Source organism: Mobula hypostoma, chromosome 3, assembly GCF_963921235.1.
Source record: "Mobula hypostoma chromosome 3, sMobHyp1.1, whole genome shotgun sequence".
NCBI lineage: Eukaryota > Metazoa > Chordata > Chondrichthyes > Myliobatiformes > Myliobatidae > Mobula > Mobula hypostoma.
Genome location: NC_086099.1, coordinates 125,734,778 through 125,753,098, shown reverse-complemented (window position 1 = coordinate 125,753,098; position 18,321 = coordinate 125,734,778). Strand labels below are relative to the sequence as shown.

General features: G+C 43.9%; 1 protein-coding gene across 1 annotated transcript in view; it reads left to right on the top strand.

The window, feature by feature from the left end:
- The window catches only part of LOC134343738 (AP-4 complex subunit beta-1-like), a 52,963-nt gene extending 47,933 nt beyond the window's left edge, over positions 1-5,030 (top strand). The window contains exons 6-8 of the mRNA XM_063042483.1: positions 1,587-1,794; positions 2,325-2,600; positions 4,074-5,030. Of these exons, the coding sequence (XP_062898553.1) occupies positions 1,587-1,794; positions 2,325-2,600; positions 4,074-4,531 (942 nt within the window). The 3' untranslated portion in view covers positions 4,532-5,030. The remainder of the gene's footprint in view (positions 1-1,586; positions 1,795-2,324; positions 2,601-4,073) is intronic.
- Positions 5,031-18,321: the final 13,291 nt, after the last annotated feature.

Genomic DNA, 18,321 nt, shown 5'->3' with positions numbered 1-18,321 from the left:
ACCTTGCTTACCATTCAATTCCAGTTCTTACTTGGAGCAAGACCTTCGTCTTTGTTAAAAGTCTTTCCCCCTAGTTTTATTTCTATGGCTTTTTTAACCAGACGATCCCAAAACCCATTGGCACGGCACATTCGTTTTGTGCCGTTGGAGTGAATCCTATGGCCATTGCGAATGCAGTGTTCTGCTACCAACAATTTCTTCCGGTAACCCAAATGGATACATCTCCTATGCTCCTTAATGTGGGTTTCCTCCGTGCGTCCCTTCTGGCCAACGTACGTTGTTCTGTATTCTGTAAATGTCAGCCGACCTGTTTCTTCGTTTGTTGTTCTCAGACCAGGGTAGAAAGGATGAGAGCTGAATGGGTGGAAAAGTTGAGAACTTCTGTTTTCTATGACATTCACTGTACATTAGTAGATTCTGTAAGTATTTGATAGTGTTGAGATGGGGCTCATTTTTTTATCCCCTTGGTTGAATAGCCAGACAGCACTCATTGTGTAGTCTTTCACGGCATGTATGTTTCAAGTTTATAATCACTTTATTGCTTGTATGCGAAGCATACTGTAATTCAGTGCCAAGCATAAAATAAGGGACAATTCCATAACAGACAACACTGTAGGAACCAACAATTTACAAAGCAATAGTGCAGACAGCCATGGGGTATCAACAATTAGCAGAACGGTAACATGCACAAATGACAAGAATCAAAGTTAAATATGAACAGACTCAATAATTATCAACAGAACAAGGGGAGCAGGAAAGGTCATTTCAAAGTTCAAAGTATATTGACAGGCTGCATCACAGCCTGGTACGTAAACACTAATACCCTTGGATGGAAAATCCTATAAAAAGTAGTGGATATGGTCCACTCCATCACGGATAAAGCTCTCCCTACCTTTGAGCATATCTGCATGGAGCGCTGTTGCAGGAAAACTGCATCCATCATCACGGGCCTTCATCACCCAGGACACGCTCTCTTCTCTCTGTTACCATCAGGTAGGAGGTACAGGAGCCTCAGGACTCACACCACCAGGCTCAGAAACAATTATTATCCACCCTCTCCCCAGCATCAGACTCTTGAACTAGAGAGGATAACTTCACTGAAGTCATCATTGAAATATTCCCACAACTAATGGACTTGCTTTCAAGGACTCTTCATCTCATGTTCTCGATATTTATTGACAATTTATTTATTTTTTATTATATTTTCTATTTGCATAGATTGTTGTCTTTGCACACTGGTTGGACACAGTTGTTGCGGTCTTTCATTGATTCTGTTATGGTTATTTATTATGGATTCATTGAGTATGCCGCAAGAAAATGAATCTCGGGGTTGTACATGGTGACATGTATGTACTTTGATGATAAATTTACTTTGAATACGAGACTGCTAGGGTGAGTGTAATCAGCAATAATTTTTCCAGCTCTTCTTTGCTTTGATGACGAACAGGCCTTTTATTGTCGGTAGCTGACAGCCAATGATCTATAGTTACTTGGTTGGTGAAGATGAGCGCGATTAAAAATTAACGTTAAACTAATGAACTCACCTGCTTTCCCTCTTGTCCCCCTTACCCTGCCAAAATAGCTAGGGGAAGCAGGCTCTAATCTGGCTGCTTGGTGTGCACGGTGAGATGGTGCCCAATGCTCCTTATGTATTGGAGGAGTTTGTGGACAATGTGAAAATGGAGACCTCTGCAGCCGTGAAGCTGGAGTTGCTGACAGCGATGGTGCGCCTGTTTGTGTCCCGGCCAGCTGAATGTCAAGACATCTTGGGCAGACTGCTGCATCATGTTATTGGTATGGATCACACTGATGGAAGAACTTCTGAGTAAGGTTTGGCTCCAGAATTTGTGGAGCAATTGGGGTGAAACTTTGACTCCTGCACAGGATCTTGTGAATGCTTGATGTCAGTGGCTGTCCTTCACATTTCCTGTGTGGGCTGGGGTGGGGTGAGGTGAGGATAGTCAGCTTTGTAAGATGATTGAGAGGATTACTTGTGTGTACACAGGATTCACATGAGTGGCAATTATTCAGGCCTCATTACTTAATTGGATATTTTTTCATAAGGCCTTGTGCTTCGTATAGTTAGTTCACAATAGGAGACTTGCTCAGTGTAAGAATAGGTTTAGCTGTCAGACGATGGCATCCACAGATGGTGGGAAGTCCATGCCATCATAGTCTACCCACACATATGAGATTTTTAAATATGTATGTTCTGTCTGTATACTTTGGGTCAGCTGTTTTGGCACAAGCCACTGGTCACGTGAGGCCTAATAGATTTAAGATTAACCAGATCACTAACCAATATTCTTTTTGATTATTGGCAGGAGAAGAACTCGATATGGTTGTGCGTGAACGTGGGTTATTGTACTATCGGTTACTTCAGCAAGGTGTTGAAGAGGTCAAGAAAATAGTTTGTGGGCCAAGATCAGATCCGTCCTTGGGTGTAATCAGTGGCCAAGCCAATGAGCCAATCAATGCCTGGGCAAAAGACTTCAACACATTGATACCAATCTATGGTCGGGAACACTGGAATTGTATAATGGCACAGAAGGCAAACTCCTTTGGAGATCAACAGATGCCAGATATAACCTCCGAAAAAGGTAAACATTGTTGTTTCAATCCCAGTAATATTACTGCTGGATGATCCTCTGCCCTTACTATAACACGGATTGTGTGTGTGAGTATATGTTCTACTGTCTCTTTCAGATATTGATCTAATGCTGATACCATCACCGGTGGCCGCACTACTGCCTATTGTGATTCCACATTTTGAAGCTCCCTCCTACAAAGGTTTTGGTTTTCCAGTCTTAATCTCTTGGGCAATGCTTTTAGTCATCCAGTGTAATCTGTTTCAAGCACTCCAGTCGTGTAAGATATTTTTCAGGAGGGATTATCCATTGGCCCGTGGTGGTGTGGCATCAGCACTGGACTCTGGGGCAGATGCTGCTGTATTCAAATTTGGTCGGGTCCCAACCTGGGCAGCAGCAGTATCTGTGTGGAAGAAAAGCCTGGCAATCTATTTCTATGTCTTGCCTCGAAAACCCACTGGACACCTACACTATCCATAGGGTTACCGTGAGTCGATGGTGACTCAGCAACAATAACAAACTTTTTTCGAAATATCTATTAAAGATACTTTGAAGATATCGTAAATATCTTCAAACACTGGAGAGATTAGAACAGATTACACTGGATAAATAGACTGCATTACCCGAGAGATTTAAGAGAGGAAGATAACCGAAACAATTTCCTTTCGGTGATGAAAGTAAATATCTTTTTTCATCTATTACTATCAATAAAATGAAGCAATTTTAGTTTTATTCACTTTCTTGCAACTCGTGAAGTTTAAAGAGTTTAGCACGGATTTCACTTTTGCAGTAAATAAACCAGTATGTAGATTTTGTATGGTCAAATATCTAATTGCTTTGGACAACAAAGAATTTGCTTCCTGAATATTTTTGGGTGATTTCGGGCTGCTGATCGTGAAACTTTCCTATCAGCACCATTTTGTTTGAAGTCCCCTATATTTGTTATTTTAATTCATAATTCAAGTCAATTAAAATGTTGCCCACAATAAGCTGAAAAGTTTTCCGTCTTGTCCAGGCATAACTGGGCATGCCTGGGCAAGGTGGATGCTGCATGGCGGGGCAGGTTGTAGAAAGGTGTTAAAAGCTTCACATACAGACTGCTCTGTGCATTGTGTTTACATATCTATCAAGGTAGGTTGTGTAAGTGTTATGGTTCCAGATTTGACAGCCTGTTCTCTGTGTATTGATTTCAACTGGGGTTGCACCTTGAGGAAGAGAATGAATTTGCTTATCAATTATACACTGCCAGTTGTTGAAAAGACCTGCGTATAGATAGGGTGGCACCGGGTTGCAACAGTCCTCCTCTTTTACTCTCAACTGACAAACGCTGTGGAGGTTCACACATAATGAGACTTTATTTTGAGGTACTGAGGTCTCATGGAACTTCTGGCATTTTGGCAAGAGCTCCCTTCAGGAAAGAAGTGCATCCCTATCCAGTAATATACTCAACGTTAACTTTCTAATTCTGTTTATCTTTCTGTAAAGGCTCAAACCCAGAACACAGTGAAGAGTTGGTCCTGGATGCTGGATCTGTCCGCTTGGAAAGCAGAGCCCAGCTTTCACCAGAGCGGTTTGAGGAGTACTGGACATGCCTGGAAGATGCTAAAGTTGTGACTGTGGACTGGCAGAAGGAGCCATGCCCTGATACCATCCAGGCTGCCTTTCAGATTGTTCATATTCTCCCTATTGCAATCAGCCGAGCAGGAGCACAGCCCTGGAAAGCCTACCTGTTTGCCCGAAATGAGACTGGATGTCTGTTTCTAACAGAACTGTTAATTGACACTGGCAGAACGAGTTTACAAATTACTGTTAAACAGAGGAACAGTAGTGAAGGGCTGCTCAGCAGCTTCATTGCTGTCATTAGATCGGTGCAGACCCTGGGCAAATCTGAAAATGTTGAAGATGTTTCACTGGCAACACAAGAGCAACACTCTCCTCGCTGAGATGAAAGTCTTTTTGTTATCCCATTGCTGTCATAAACTACATTGGTGGATAAAAATAAATTGTTTCTGTCAGCTGATATAACTGGATCCTGTTCAGATAGACTGCTCTGCTTAATGTTTTAATGAACGATGTGGAATTTCCAACAGTTTTACATTTCCTCAGTACTATACGGGGGTTCTGTGATTTTCAGGGAACTTGAACCACTCAGTGTTTTTACTCAGAGCCAAGGCAGCTGGTGCAAGATAACTAACATTAGGGTTTACATGGCACATACAGGTACAGATATGATTTGGTTCCTTGGATAGTTTTGTAGCTGAATGGGTGAACTCTGGCAATGAGTGCTATCCAGTTTTCACCTTGTGATGTCCCTAAATACTATTAAACTCATTCCTCACAGGCTGATGGTTAGTTTTTCATAAACAACAGAGATTCCTCAGGTGCTTGAAATCCAGAGCAGCAAATGCAAAATACTGGAGGAACTCAGCAGGTCAAGCAGCATCTACAGAGAGGAATAAACAGTCAACATTTTGTGCTGAGACCCTTCACCAGGATTTTATCACAGTTCCTGTCCATCTGCTATGTTTTAATCCTTTGTGAGGATTGAGTTTGCTTATAATGTTTGACCAGCAGCTTAAGGCAATGCATGAAGAATGGTGCTTGGATAGCAGTCCTTTCTCAGTAGAAATGTGATTAAAATGCATTATTGTGATCGGAAAGCTGGACAACCAGTTTTGGTTGTCTGTACTATACAGCAATATACTACAGAAGTTTTATTCCTCACTGCCCCTGCCCCATCCCTGGCCCTCCTATGCCAGATGCAAATAATGTCTACTTTGTTTCATAATGACATTCACACTGCTTGTCATGAGTCAGCCCTCCAGTGTAGAATCTCAAAGCTGTTCCTCTTAGCCAGTCCTTGCCTTCTACTTTGAGATTTCAGATGTCAGAGAAGTACTGTTATCTGTACCCTGTATGGAAACAGAAGTCCCTATTGTACCTTTCAGGCAGTGACAGTTGTGGGGTTTATTTATTTATTGTGATATAACATGGCCTGCAGTGCACTGATTTAATCCTAATGTAATCATGGGACAATTTGCAGTGAGAAATTAACCTACCAACTATCCAAATGAAGCCCATGTTTTGCATTTCATGACTTTTTTCCCATAAAAGCTCTTCCATAACTGAGGGATGGAGGAGTGGAAACGGGCTTAGATGGGGAGAAGGGGAGAAAGAGGGAGGGGGAGAGAATGGGGGGGTTGAGAGGTGGAGTGATGGAGGGGAACAGGGTGGAGAGGTGGGGAGAGACTGAAGTGGGGAGATAGGGGAAGGAAATGTGGGAGATCAGGACAGGATGGAGATGGAGGGAAACGGGGAGGGAGATCGGGGTGAGAGACTGGGTGGGAGATGGGGCGAGGGGGAGAGACAGCAGTAGAGATGGAGTGGGAGAATGGGGAGAGATGGAGAGGGAGGTGGGGACAGTCTTGAGGGGTGTAGTGGGGGAGGAAGTGGAGAGGGGAGAGACGAGGGTGGGGGGGGAGTGACCAGAGAGAGAGGGGCAGTGAGAGAGCGCGGAGAGGGAGAGGGGGCAGAGACAGTGGGGGGGGGAAGGGAGAGGAAGGAGAAAAGGTGAGGGTGAAGGGGGCAGAGAGACAGTGGGAGGGGGAGAGGGTGTGGAGACAGACATGGGGGAGGGAGCAGAGACCTGGGGGGGGGTGGTAAAGAGGCAGAGAGGGAGCCTGGAGAGACAGAGATGGAGAGGGACAGGGAAAAATGAGGCGGGGAGGGAGAAGCGTCAGAGAGGGAAGGGTGAGGGAGTTGGGGCAGAGACGGAGGGGAGTGGGAGAGTGGGCAGAGGTGGAGAGGAAGGGGTGTGGGAGAGGGCGCAGATACGGTGAGGCAGAGTTAGATGGAGAGGTGGCAGACACGGAGATTGAGGGGTAAAGGTAGAGGAAGATGGGAGAGTTGGAGGGAGTGGGGGGGATGAGACAGCATGTGAGTGGGGTTGGGAGGAGAGGGGGAGACGGGGAGGCTGATGAGTACAGAGAGGGTGAGATGGGACGAGCCAGGGAGAGGGGGATGAAGGATGTGGTTGAGGGAGAGAGAACGGCTATAGGGACTGAGGGAAAGAGCAGGGTAATAGGAAATGAGAGGTTAATGGAGGAGGCAAGGGCATTGAGGGAGAGGTGTGGTGGGAAAGAGAGGGAGGAGGATAGCGAGAGTGGGTGAGAGGAAGAGAAGGGAGAAGAAAGGGTGAGGGGGGAATAGGAGAAGGGAAAAAGGAATTGGGGATTGAGGTAGAGTGGGAGAGGGAATGTAAAAGGGAGAGACAGAAAAAGGGAAAAGGGAGAAATGTGGAGTGGGTGAGAGGGGGAGAGATGATAAGAGGGGGTGAGAAGGGGGGAAAGAAAGGGAGGGGAGTGAGAAAAAGAGAGCAGAAATGAGAGGTGGAGAGAGAAGGGGGAGTGGGAGAGAAGGAGATCAAGAGGGAGGGATCCAAATTGGAAGGGAAGGGGGAAGAATGAGGCAGTTGAGGGAGAGAGGAGGTGTAGAGGGACTGGGGAAAGGGGAATGGGGATAGGAAAAGGGACGTGGAGGGAGGGAGATGGGGACTGAGAGGGAGGGGAGCAGGTGGTGAGATGGAGGGAGAGAGAAAGGGAGACTGGGACTGGGGGTGAGAGAGAAAGAGCGGAGGGAGATGGGATGAAGGTGAGAAAGGAAATGGGGAAGAGGGAGAGCATGATGGGGGTGAGACTGAGGCAGGAAAGGGTGTGAGGGGGCAAGATAGGGGAAAGAGCCAATCAAGACAGGGGAAGAGGGAGGGGGCTGAGGGAGAGGTGAGGCGTAGTAGGGGAGTGAGGGGGTGTTGAGTCAGAGAGGGTGAGAGGAAGAAAGAAAGGGAAAGAGGGAGAGCAGGAGATAGGGGAAGGGTGAGGGGAGGAGAGAGAGGAGAGGAGTGAGAAAGGGAGGTGAGAGGAATGAGGGTGGATAGAGAGGGGGCTGAGAGAGGGGGCTGAGAGAGGGAGCAAGATAGGAGGAGGGAGAGAAGGAAAGGAGAAGTGTGATCGGGAAAGGGAGGTGGAGGGAGGGAGAGTAGGGGGAGAGAGTGATGTGTGATAGTGTGGGGATGAAGATGGAGGAGAGAGGGAGAAGGGGATGAACAAATTAAGGGAGGAGAGGGGGAGCGTAGAGGGAGAGAAATGAGATAAAGGAGGGAGAAAGAAAAAGGGAATGGAAGAAAGGGAGAGGGACAAATGGAGGGGGTGGAGTATGAGGGAGAGGAAGAGGGAGAAAGGGAGAGGGAGAGGGAGTAAGGGAAAGGGAGACAGGAATAGGAAAAAGGAGTGGGAGGTCGAGAGGCAGAGGGATAGAGGGAGGGGTTGAGAGAGAAGGGAAGGGTTGAGGGCAGGGATATATGGAGGGTGGGTGTATAGAGAAAGGGAGGGGGTTCTCAGAGAGAGAAGGAGGGGGATAGGTAAAGTTAGACAGAGTGGGGAAAGGGAAAGGCAGAGGAGGAGGGAGGCCGGGGGGAGAGAGATCAAATCTGAAAGGATGTTTCATCTGGCTAAGCACAAATAGGAGCAGGGGCTAAGGTAGAAGCTATACCTAGTGATAACCAGACCATGGTTGAAGCTGCTGGGAAATGGGCGAGGACGTGATTCTTCCTGATTGAGACTGAGGATCAACTATTCCTTAAGATTCATGCTAACACCAACCATTCCATGCTGACAAGCAAGTACATAATTCCATTTACCAACACTTGTTCCATCCGCTGTCTCTTGCTTACGAAGAGCATTTCTATAAAGCAGGAAACAGTATCAAGTCCAGTTCTCGTAATTGAGAGCCTGTGATAAGAACACCATTGTTACAAAATTGGAACATTTCATTTTCAATCTTTGTGATAACTTTCATTAAAATTGCTGAGGTCAGTTTTCTTTAAACTGGAAAACATAGAAAACATAGAAAACCTACAGCACAATACAGGCCCTTTGGCCTACAAAGCTGTGTAACCCTAATGCGTGGTTACTTATAGCCCTCTATTTTTCTGAGCTCCGTGCACCTGTCCAGGAGTCTCTTAAAAGACCCTATCGTATCTGCCTTCACCACCCTCGCTGGCAGCCCATTCCATGTACTCACCACTCTCTGCGTAAAAAAAATTACCCCGACATCTCCTCTGTACCTACTTCCAAGCACCTTGTGCCCTCTAGTGCTAGCCATTTCAGCCCTGGGAAAAAGCTTCTGACTATCCACCCGATCAATATCTGTCATCATCTTGTACACCTCTATCAGGTCATCTCTCATCCTCTGTTGCTCCAAGAAAAAAAAGCGGAGTTCACTCAACCTATTATCATAAGGCATGCTCCCCAATCCACGTAACATCCTTGTAAATCTCCTCTGCACCCTTTCTATAGTTTCCATGTCCTTCCTGTAGTGAGGCAACCAGAACTGAGCACATATCTCCAGGTGTGGTCTGGCCAGGGTCCCTTATAGCTGCAACATTACCTCTCGGCTCCTAAACTCAATCCCATGGTTGATGAAGGCCAATGTACCTTATGCTATCTTAACCACAGAGTCAACCTGCGCAGCTGCTTTGAGTGTCCTATGGACTCGGACCCCAAGATCCCTCTGATCCTCCACACTGCTAAGAGTCTTAACAATAATACTATATTCTGTTGTCATATTTGACCTACCAAAATGAATCACCTCACACTTATCTGGGTTGAACTCCATCTGCCACTTCTCAGCCCAGTTTTGCATCCTATCAATGTCCCGCTGTAACCTGTGACAGCCCTCCACACTATCCACAACTGCTCTAACCTTTGTGTCATCAGCAAATTTACTAACTCATCCCTCTACTTCTTCATCCAGGTCGTTTATAAAAATTACGAAGAGTAGGGGTCCCAGAACAGATCCCTGAGGCACACCACTGGAGAGCGACCTCTATGCAGAATATGACCCGTCTACAAGCCTTCCGTGAACAAGCCAGTCCTGGATCCACAAAGTAATGTCCCCTTGGATTCCATGCCTCCTTACTTTCTCAATAAGCCTTGCATGGGGACCCTTATCAAATGCCTTGCTGAAATCCATATACACTACATCTACTGTTCTACCTTCATTGATGTGTTTAATCACTTCCTCAAAAAATTCAATCAGGCTCATAAGGCACGACCTGCCTTTGACTAAGCCATGCTGACTATTCCTAATCATATTATACCTCTCCAAATGTTCATAAATCCTGCCTCTCAGGATTTTCTCCATCAAATTACCAACCACCAAAGTAAGACTCACTGGTCTATAATTTCCTGGGCTATCTCTACTCCCTTTCTTGAATAATGGAACAACATCCGCAACCCTCCAGTCCTCCAGAACCTCTCCCATCTCCATTGATGAGGCAAAGATCATTGTCAAAGGCTCAGTAATCTCCCCCCTCACTTCCCACAGTAGCCTGGGGTACATCTTATCTGGTCCTGGTGACTTATTCAACTTGATGCTTTCCAAAAGCTCCTGCACATCTTCTTCCGTAATATCTACATGCTCAAGTTTTTCAGTCCACTGTATGTCATCCCTACAATTGCCAAGATCCTTTTCTGTAGTGAATATTGAAGCAAAGTATTCATTAAGTACCTCTGCTATCTCCTCTGGTTCCATACACACTTTTCCACTGTCACACTTGATTGGTCATATTCTCTCACACATTATCCTCTTGCTCTTCACATACTTGTAGAATATATTGGAGTTTTCCTTAATCCTGTCCACCAAGGCCTTCTCATAGCCCCTTCTGGCTCCTAATTTCTTTCTTAAGCTCCTTCCTGCGAGCCTTATAATATTCTAGATCGTTATCATTACCTAGCTTTTTGAACCTTTCGTTAAGTTCTTCTTTTCTTCTTGTCTAGATTTACAACAGCCTTTGTACACCATGGTTCCTGTACCCTACCATCCTTTTCCTATCTCATTGGATCGTACTTATGCAGAACTCCAAACAAATATCCCCTGAACATTTGCCATATTTCTTCCTAACATTTTCTTCAGAACATCTGTTTCCAATTTATGCTTCCAAACTCCTGCCTGATAGCCTCATATTTCCCCTTACTCCAATTAAACACTTTCTGAACTTGTCTGTTCCTATCCTTCTCCAGTGCTATGGTAAAAGAAATAGAATTGTGATCACTCTCTCTAAAATGCTCTCCCACTGAGAGATCTGACACCTGACCAGGTTCATTTTCCAATACCAGATCAAGTACAGCCTCTCCTCTTGTAGGCTTATCTACATATTGTGTCAAGAAACCTTCTTGAACTCCAAACAAACTCTACCCCATCTAAACTCCTCGCTCTAGGGACATGCCAATTGATATTTGGGAAATTAAAATCTCCCACCACAACAACCTCGATGTCCCTTTTACTATTGGGTGGTCTACAAAAAACACCCAGTAGAGTTATTGACCACTTCCTGCTCCTAACTTCCACCCACAGAGACTCCGTAGACAATCCCTCCATGTCTTCCTCCTTTTCTGCAGCCGTGACACTATCTCTGATCAACAGTGCCACGCCCCGACCTCTTTTGCCTCCCTCCCTGTCCTTTCTGAAACATCTGAAGCCTGGCACTCGAAGTAACCATTCCTGCCCCTGCACCATCCAAGTCTCTGTAATAGCCACAACATTATAGCTCCAAGTACTGATCCACGCTCTAAGCTCATCCACTCCTTGTATTTAAATAGACACATCTCAAACCATCGGTCCGAGTGTGTCCCTTTCCTATCACCTGTCTATCCTTCCTCTCGCATTGTCTCCAAGCATTCTCTATTTGTGAGCCAACAGCCTCTTCCTCTGTCTCTTCAGTTTGCTTCCCACCCCAATCCTAGTTTAAACTCTCCCCAATAGCCTTAGCAAACCTCCCCACCAGGATATTGGTTCCCCTGGGATTCAAGTGCAATCCGTCCTTTTTGTACAGGCCACTCCTGCACCAAAAGAGGTCCTAATAATTCAGAAATCTGAATCCCTACCCCCTGCTGCAATCACTCAGCTACACATTTATTCTTCACCTCATTCTATTCCTATACTCACTGTCACATGGCACAGCAATAATCCCGAGATTACTACCTTTGAGGTCCTGCTTCTCAACTTCCTTCCTAACTCCCTGTAGTCTGTTTTCAGGACCTCTTCCCTTTTCCTGCCTATGTTTGTTCTCCTTCCCACTTCAGGATATCGTTGACGAGATCAGAAACATCCCGGACCCTGGCACCTGGGAGGCAAACTACCACCCGTGTTTCTTACCTGTGTCCACAGAATTGCCTGTCTGACCCCCTAACTATAGAGTCCCCTATCACTGCTGCCATCCTCGTCCTTTCCCTACCCTTCTGAGCCATTGGGCCAGACTCTGCCAGAGGCGCAGTCACTGTTGCTTCTCCCAGGTAGGCCGTCTTCCCCAACAGTACTGAAACAGGAGTACTTATTGTCAAGGGGTACAGCCACAAGGGTGCTCTCTAGCATCTGACTCCTGTCCTTCCCTCTCCTGAGTGTTACCTAATTATCTGTCTCCCCAGGCTCCGGTGTGATTACTTGCCTATAGCTCCTCTCTATCATCTCTTCACTTTCCCAGACTAGACGAAGGTCATCGAGCTGCATCTCCAGTTCCCTAACATGGTCCTTAAGGAGGTGCAGCTCAACGCACCTGGCGCAGATGTGGCCGCCCGGAAGGCTGGATGTCTCCTGGACCTCCCACATCTGACACCGAGCACAGAACACCAGCCTCACAGACGTACTTCTTTTCTGTATTCTAAACAGATAACCTACCTCACCTGTACCCATTATCACCGAAGCCCCGTTGAGCCAAAGCCTTCCTACTCTATCTCCCTCTACTCAGACACCAGCTTTACAATTGTAGGTTTATAAAGGTATTGATTGACAGTTTGAAAGGTTGATCAAACTGATGAGCTCAGTGTGGGTGCATGAAGTAGTGTCAATGAAGGGGAAGGGGAGTGTAACTGGGGAAGGCTTTGAACATGGACTGTTCTACGTAGCCAAAAGAAGGCTGGCATAGTGGGGCCCATGCAGGTGTTCATGGCTACCACCTGAAACTGGAAAAAGCGGGGGGAAACCAAAGGAATAATTATTGAGGGTGAGGACCAGTTATGACAGACAGAGGAGGGTGATGGCAGGGACTTTGTTGGTTCTTATGTTAAGAGAGAAATAGAGAGCTTTGAAAACAGAGCTTTGTAACTTCACTCAACTTCACTTCATCATTGAACTGTTCCCACAATCTATCGAGTCACTGTCAAGAATTCTTCACCTCGTGTCCTCAATATTTATTGTTTATTTATTTATTATTATTTCTTTCATTTAACACACTGGTTGAACACCCAAGTTGCTGTGGTCTTTCTATTATAGTCGTTATTCTATTATGGATTTATTGAGTATGCCCGCAAGAAAATGAATCTCCGATTTGTATATGGTGACATATATATACTTTAATAAGAAATTTACTTTGAACTGTGAAATAATGACAGCGATGTAACACAAAGAGCTTCATTACCCATATCTATACCTTTAAACATATCTCTACTTTAAGAAATTATAGACCTGGATAAAATGAAATGGGAAGATAGAAGGCAGATTTATACTCTAATGTGGTCACATTTACCAGAACACTGATAAAATTGAGAATGTGTTAGGTTAACCAAAAATACATAAAAAATAAGTGGAAAGATTCAAACTTTCTTGACACTTTGCCAGTTTTCAAAAACCGGACTGCTACTGGTGATACATTTCTAAAGCTTTAACCCAGTGATTCCCAATAGGGGTAGTTACATATCCTAAGGGGGCATTAGGGAACATAGAAGTCATTGGGGGCATTGAAGATTCTTGGGGGCACAGTAAGTGGCACCAGGTCTTGAGGCACAAGACCTGACCAAACACAAGTAAAGCTGGTACTTCCAAAAAAAGAGATGAGTCACTGGAACACAGGAAGAAGCTCTGCAGGCAATGAAAACCCTTTGTCACAACGCGCCTGAAACTCGGCAATCTCATTCGCCCTTACCAACCAAACAGACGCTATTGGGGATGTATAAGCTAGCACCCACGGTGCCCAACAGTTCCCCTTGACATGCAGTGTGGAACGGGTTCATGCAATTTAATAGTTGCCTTCAAGTATACCAGTTGGTACATCAAGTACACTCTCTCAACATTCTCAACAGATCTACACAAAACAGTTGCACAATGATACAGTGCTGACCGATACTAAAAGATGAAACAGAGCCAACCAGAGTACCTGCCGATCTGAGGATTCCTCTTGAGGTGTTCAAGGTGACCTCGGCCTTATGTGTGGTCAAGTACCATCTCTGGGGATTATGAGACCTTCTGTGATTGGTCAGTCACTCTAATTGGAATAGTACAAAGGTAGCTTGCCGAACACCAGCTCTATCCTGGCTAACACTCAGATTCTAATCTGAATCATTGTCAACGTAATTTTCACGGTTGTCATCATCTTCATCCTCACCTCGCCATTCGTTGGTATGTTGCTACCATCATTCCATCTGTGTCAAATAGCTGCTCTCATCAACATCCAATAGACATTCCCAGTTTGTGTTTTTTTAATTTTAATTTAGCCCTGTTAATGATGGATAAATACATGTGGCACGATATCTATGAGTCTGAAGGTGGTGAGGCCTTGAATTCTAATCCTGCTAAGAAACAGAAACTACAGAAAGTGCATCAAAACAAAGTTACATATGTGAAGTATAATTTTATTTTGATCCCATCAGATCAGAGATGCCACATGTGTCTTATTTGTAATACTCTACTGTCTAATGAAGCCATGAAACCATCATGATTGCAGGTACACTTCTGTAAAAGACATCCTGAAAAGGCTACTTATGGTATTACTCAGTTCCAGAAGATCAAACAAGCATTTGAAAAGTGTTACATACTTTAGTCATTTGCCAAGAAAACTAAAAATAACTTTGATAGTGGGCTCATTGTTTCTTATAACACACCCAAAATGATAGCAAAGTGTGGAAAATCTCATACAACTGTTGAAAGATTAATAATGCATGCTGTATCAGAAATGTTTTCAAAATGGATACCAGTATTTTAAAATCAGTTCCTCTGAGTAATAACTCTGTAGCTCATTGTGTTGATAAAATGAATGAAGACATTGAGTATCAACTAGGCACAGAGCTACAAAAAGTAGAATTTGGGATAGAATTGGATGAGTCAACTATGCGAGAGAATGAGGCATTGCCAATGGCATGCGTATGGTTTATCAACAATGGAAAAGTTTCTGAAGGATTTCTTTTTTGTAAAAGGTTAAAAACAAATATCAACAGAAAACCAAACTACGATCTCCAAATGCATGTTGAGGATAAAGTATTCTGATTAAGGACATGATTTCTTGTGCGACAGATGGAGCACCATGTATGACAGGTCGCCATTCTGGTTTAGTGGCACTTATGAAAAAAATAAATTCCAAGTCTGCTCGCAATCTAATGTCTAATTTGTCATCAACATCTTGCGGACTAAACCTCAGCCAGCAACTTTTTTCAAGAGTGATTCTTGTAATGTCTGCTATCAACAAAATTAAAGCTGATCCATTAAATAGCAATTTTTTTTGCCTGTTAAGCCAAGATAATAAAAGGGTTGAATGCTTGCTTCTTCACACTGAAGTGTGCTGTCTGCCAAAAGGCTGCTGTTTAAAATGTTTCTTAGATATTTTGACACTGTGGTTGAATTTTTGTTCAGTCAACATGAGCTTGGGAAACAAAATTGAACTTTCGCATTAAGATATGGCATTTCTAGCTGATCTGTATGACAAAATGAACATTCTAAATATGAAACAGCGCAGTGAAATTTTCAATTTAATTCAGCCAGAAAGTGCCATGCAGTGTTCCTTTATATCGTAAAATTGGGAATGTACAAGCAAAATATTGGAAGGAGAATATTCCTGCATGGGAATTATGGCACTCTCTTTCACAGTTGGTGATTTGCTAGAGTACAGCTTAATCTGCAGTCACTGAAAAAAGATCTTCAGAATTCTTTCAAGGATTTGATTTATTGGGAATTTCCGGACTAGGTAATTGTCCAATTTCTTTGCAAGGTTGAAGAGCAGGAAGAGAGCTTGAAAGATGAAATTATCAAAATTCAGAATGGTGAAGAAACAAAAATGCTTTCTAAAAATGTCAGCTTTTGTGATATGTGGCTACACTGTCATATGTAATTTCCTGCTCTTCAGAGAAAAGTAAAACTGATCTTCATTGCATTTCCATTCTCCTACCTTGTTGGAAGATGCTTCAGTGCAGTGAATCACATACTTACAAAGAACAGAAGCCGCTTAGACATTGTTACACGTGGGGACTTAAGGTTTTTGCTGTCACAACTTGAATCAGACATTTCAACCCTGCTAAAAACCATCAAGCTCAGGGATCACATTGATATCAAAGCTGCTGTACAGTGCACAGGTACTGTGTAAGCTAGATTTAAAGAAAAATAAGAGTTTAATGCAGAATCATTTTTCTTGTTGGATTATAGTAGACATGTTTTTACACTATGGGGATGCAGGAAAGTATATTGTGCCTAAGAGAGGGGTTGCGAAGTATGAAGGTGCTTTCGGTGGCTGTTGGCCAAAAAAGTTTAGGAAACACTGCTCCAATCAGTGATGAAACCAGTTAGTGTTCTCCACTGTAATTCATTGGTGACAGCCTGAATCTCCTCATCTCCGAATGAAGCAGAGTTGCAGGCATCCCACCTTTGAGATTTCATCTGTTGTTGCCGATTAATCAGACTCTGACAACGAGCAATCGTTTCACATGGTAATATATGTAAGATTTTAGGCAATATCTCCTGCCTCACAGAAGCTCCACTGATATTTTCATCATATCCATGCAAGATCTCTGATGCATGCATTCATCCTAAAAATACTATTTCCCAGGTTGATGTTCTCCTTTACTTGCATAAATGGTTTTGTTCAGTCACTTATGGGAAAATTGCCCAGAATTTCTTTTTTGTTTTGGAATGGAGACAGCAAAATCTAACTAGTCAAAGCATGTCAGATCCAACATCAATAGAGTTAAGAAACACTGAATTGTTTAAGATTGAAGAGTTGGAGCAAAACAGGTCTGTGAAGACAACTGAATGAAAGCTCCTGAAGAAGGGTCTCCGTCTGAAACATTTCCAGCAAAGCTGCCTGAGCTGTTGAGTTTCTCCAGCTTTTTGTATGTGTTGCTTTGAAAGAAAAATAGTTTTTATTTAAAACTTTGTCACAGATATAATTAAATTACCTTGAAGGAAAATAATTGTTGATGTGTTGGTACACAAATAAAAATATTTCCAGGGATTCATATACTCTATTTCTACTTCACTATTCTTATAAAATAAAAGATTTCTTTTCTCTGGTGTCCAGAGATGGGTATCAGCTCTGGTGAAGGAGTTTGTTGTGTCCATTCTGGGGCAGTTCATACCTGTTTAATCCCACTAGACACTCAACTCTCACCTGTAGCTCCAAGTAGCTGTTAGCATGTGGCAGTGGCTGCACTCCAGTTCACCGCTTTGACCGGTGTGCTGAACCAGTATAGGTGGCCAGTGGACTCATACCCACTGAATTGGGGACATGCCTGTCCCAGCATGTGAGGTCAGCTCCAGCAGACTGGGCAGATGAGATCTACAGTGAGATCCAAAGGCCAGGAAGGCGGTTCTGAAACGCTCCATGGAGTCTGTGGAGAACCAAGGGCATGATGAGGCACAGGAGGCGTTATGGACATCCAATGCCACCAAGGAAGATCCCAGTTTGTGATGCTTGTTTGTACAACTGGACCTGGTCTTCTGAGGTCGAGAGAGTAGAACTGCCCCAGTGGCTTTTCCACTTTTAAAACTCTCCTGCACAGGTTTCTGTCATCGTCATCACGAAGAACAACCACCACCACCAAACCAACAAATTGATTTGAAAAATTTCTCTGCGTAGCATCATAATTTTGAATGAACTTTCAAAGATGTCTTTCTGTTGCAATATTTTTGTCTTCATTAATGATGATAAATAATTTACTTCTGCCTCTTTTTCTAGTTCATCGAAAGCCCCAAGTATGTCATACCTCACCCTTTCTTTCACTTGTTTGTGGCGGTGAAATCAAGATTCATCCTGCCGTTTCCTACCGTGGCTCGTTCCCAGTTACGTCAGACCATCAGATGTAAGGATCTCCTTAACCCACCTGCAGATTAACATCTCTTTAAAACAAAAAAGTGAAACTTTGCAGATGCTGGAAATCTGAGAGTGAAACAGAACAATTTGGATCCACTCTAATTTGCCTACCAGAGCAACAGGTCCACATCAGATGCGATTTCATTGGCTCCTCTCAAGCCTGAAACATCTGGACAGTAAAGCTGTATACATCAGAATGCTCTTCATTGACTACAGCTCAGCATTCATTTCCGTCATTCCCTCAAAACTCATCAATAAGCTTCAAGCCCTTGGCCTTAATACCTACTTCTGCAATTGAATTCCTGATTTTCTCACTTGCAGACCCCAGTCAGCTGAGATTGGCAACAACATCTCCTCCACGATCTCCATCAGCACAGGTACACCACAAGGCTGTGTGCTTAGCCCCCTGCTCTACTGGATTTACACATGACTGTGTGGCTGAGTACAGTTTGCTGATGATATCACGACTGCAGACCAAATCAAATTGGTGACAAAACAGCATATAGGAGGGAAATTGAAAATCTGGCTGAGTGTTGCGGTAACAATAGCTTCTCACTGAATGTCAGCAGGACTAAGGAGCTGGTCATTGACTTTAGGTGAAGGAAACCA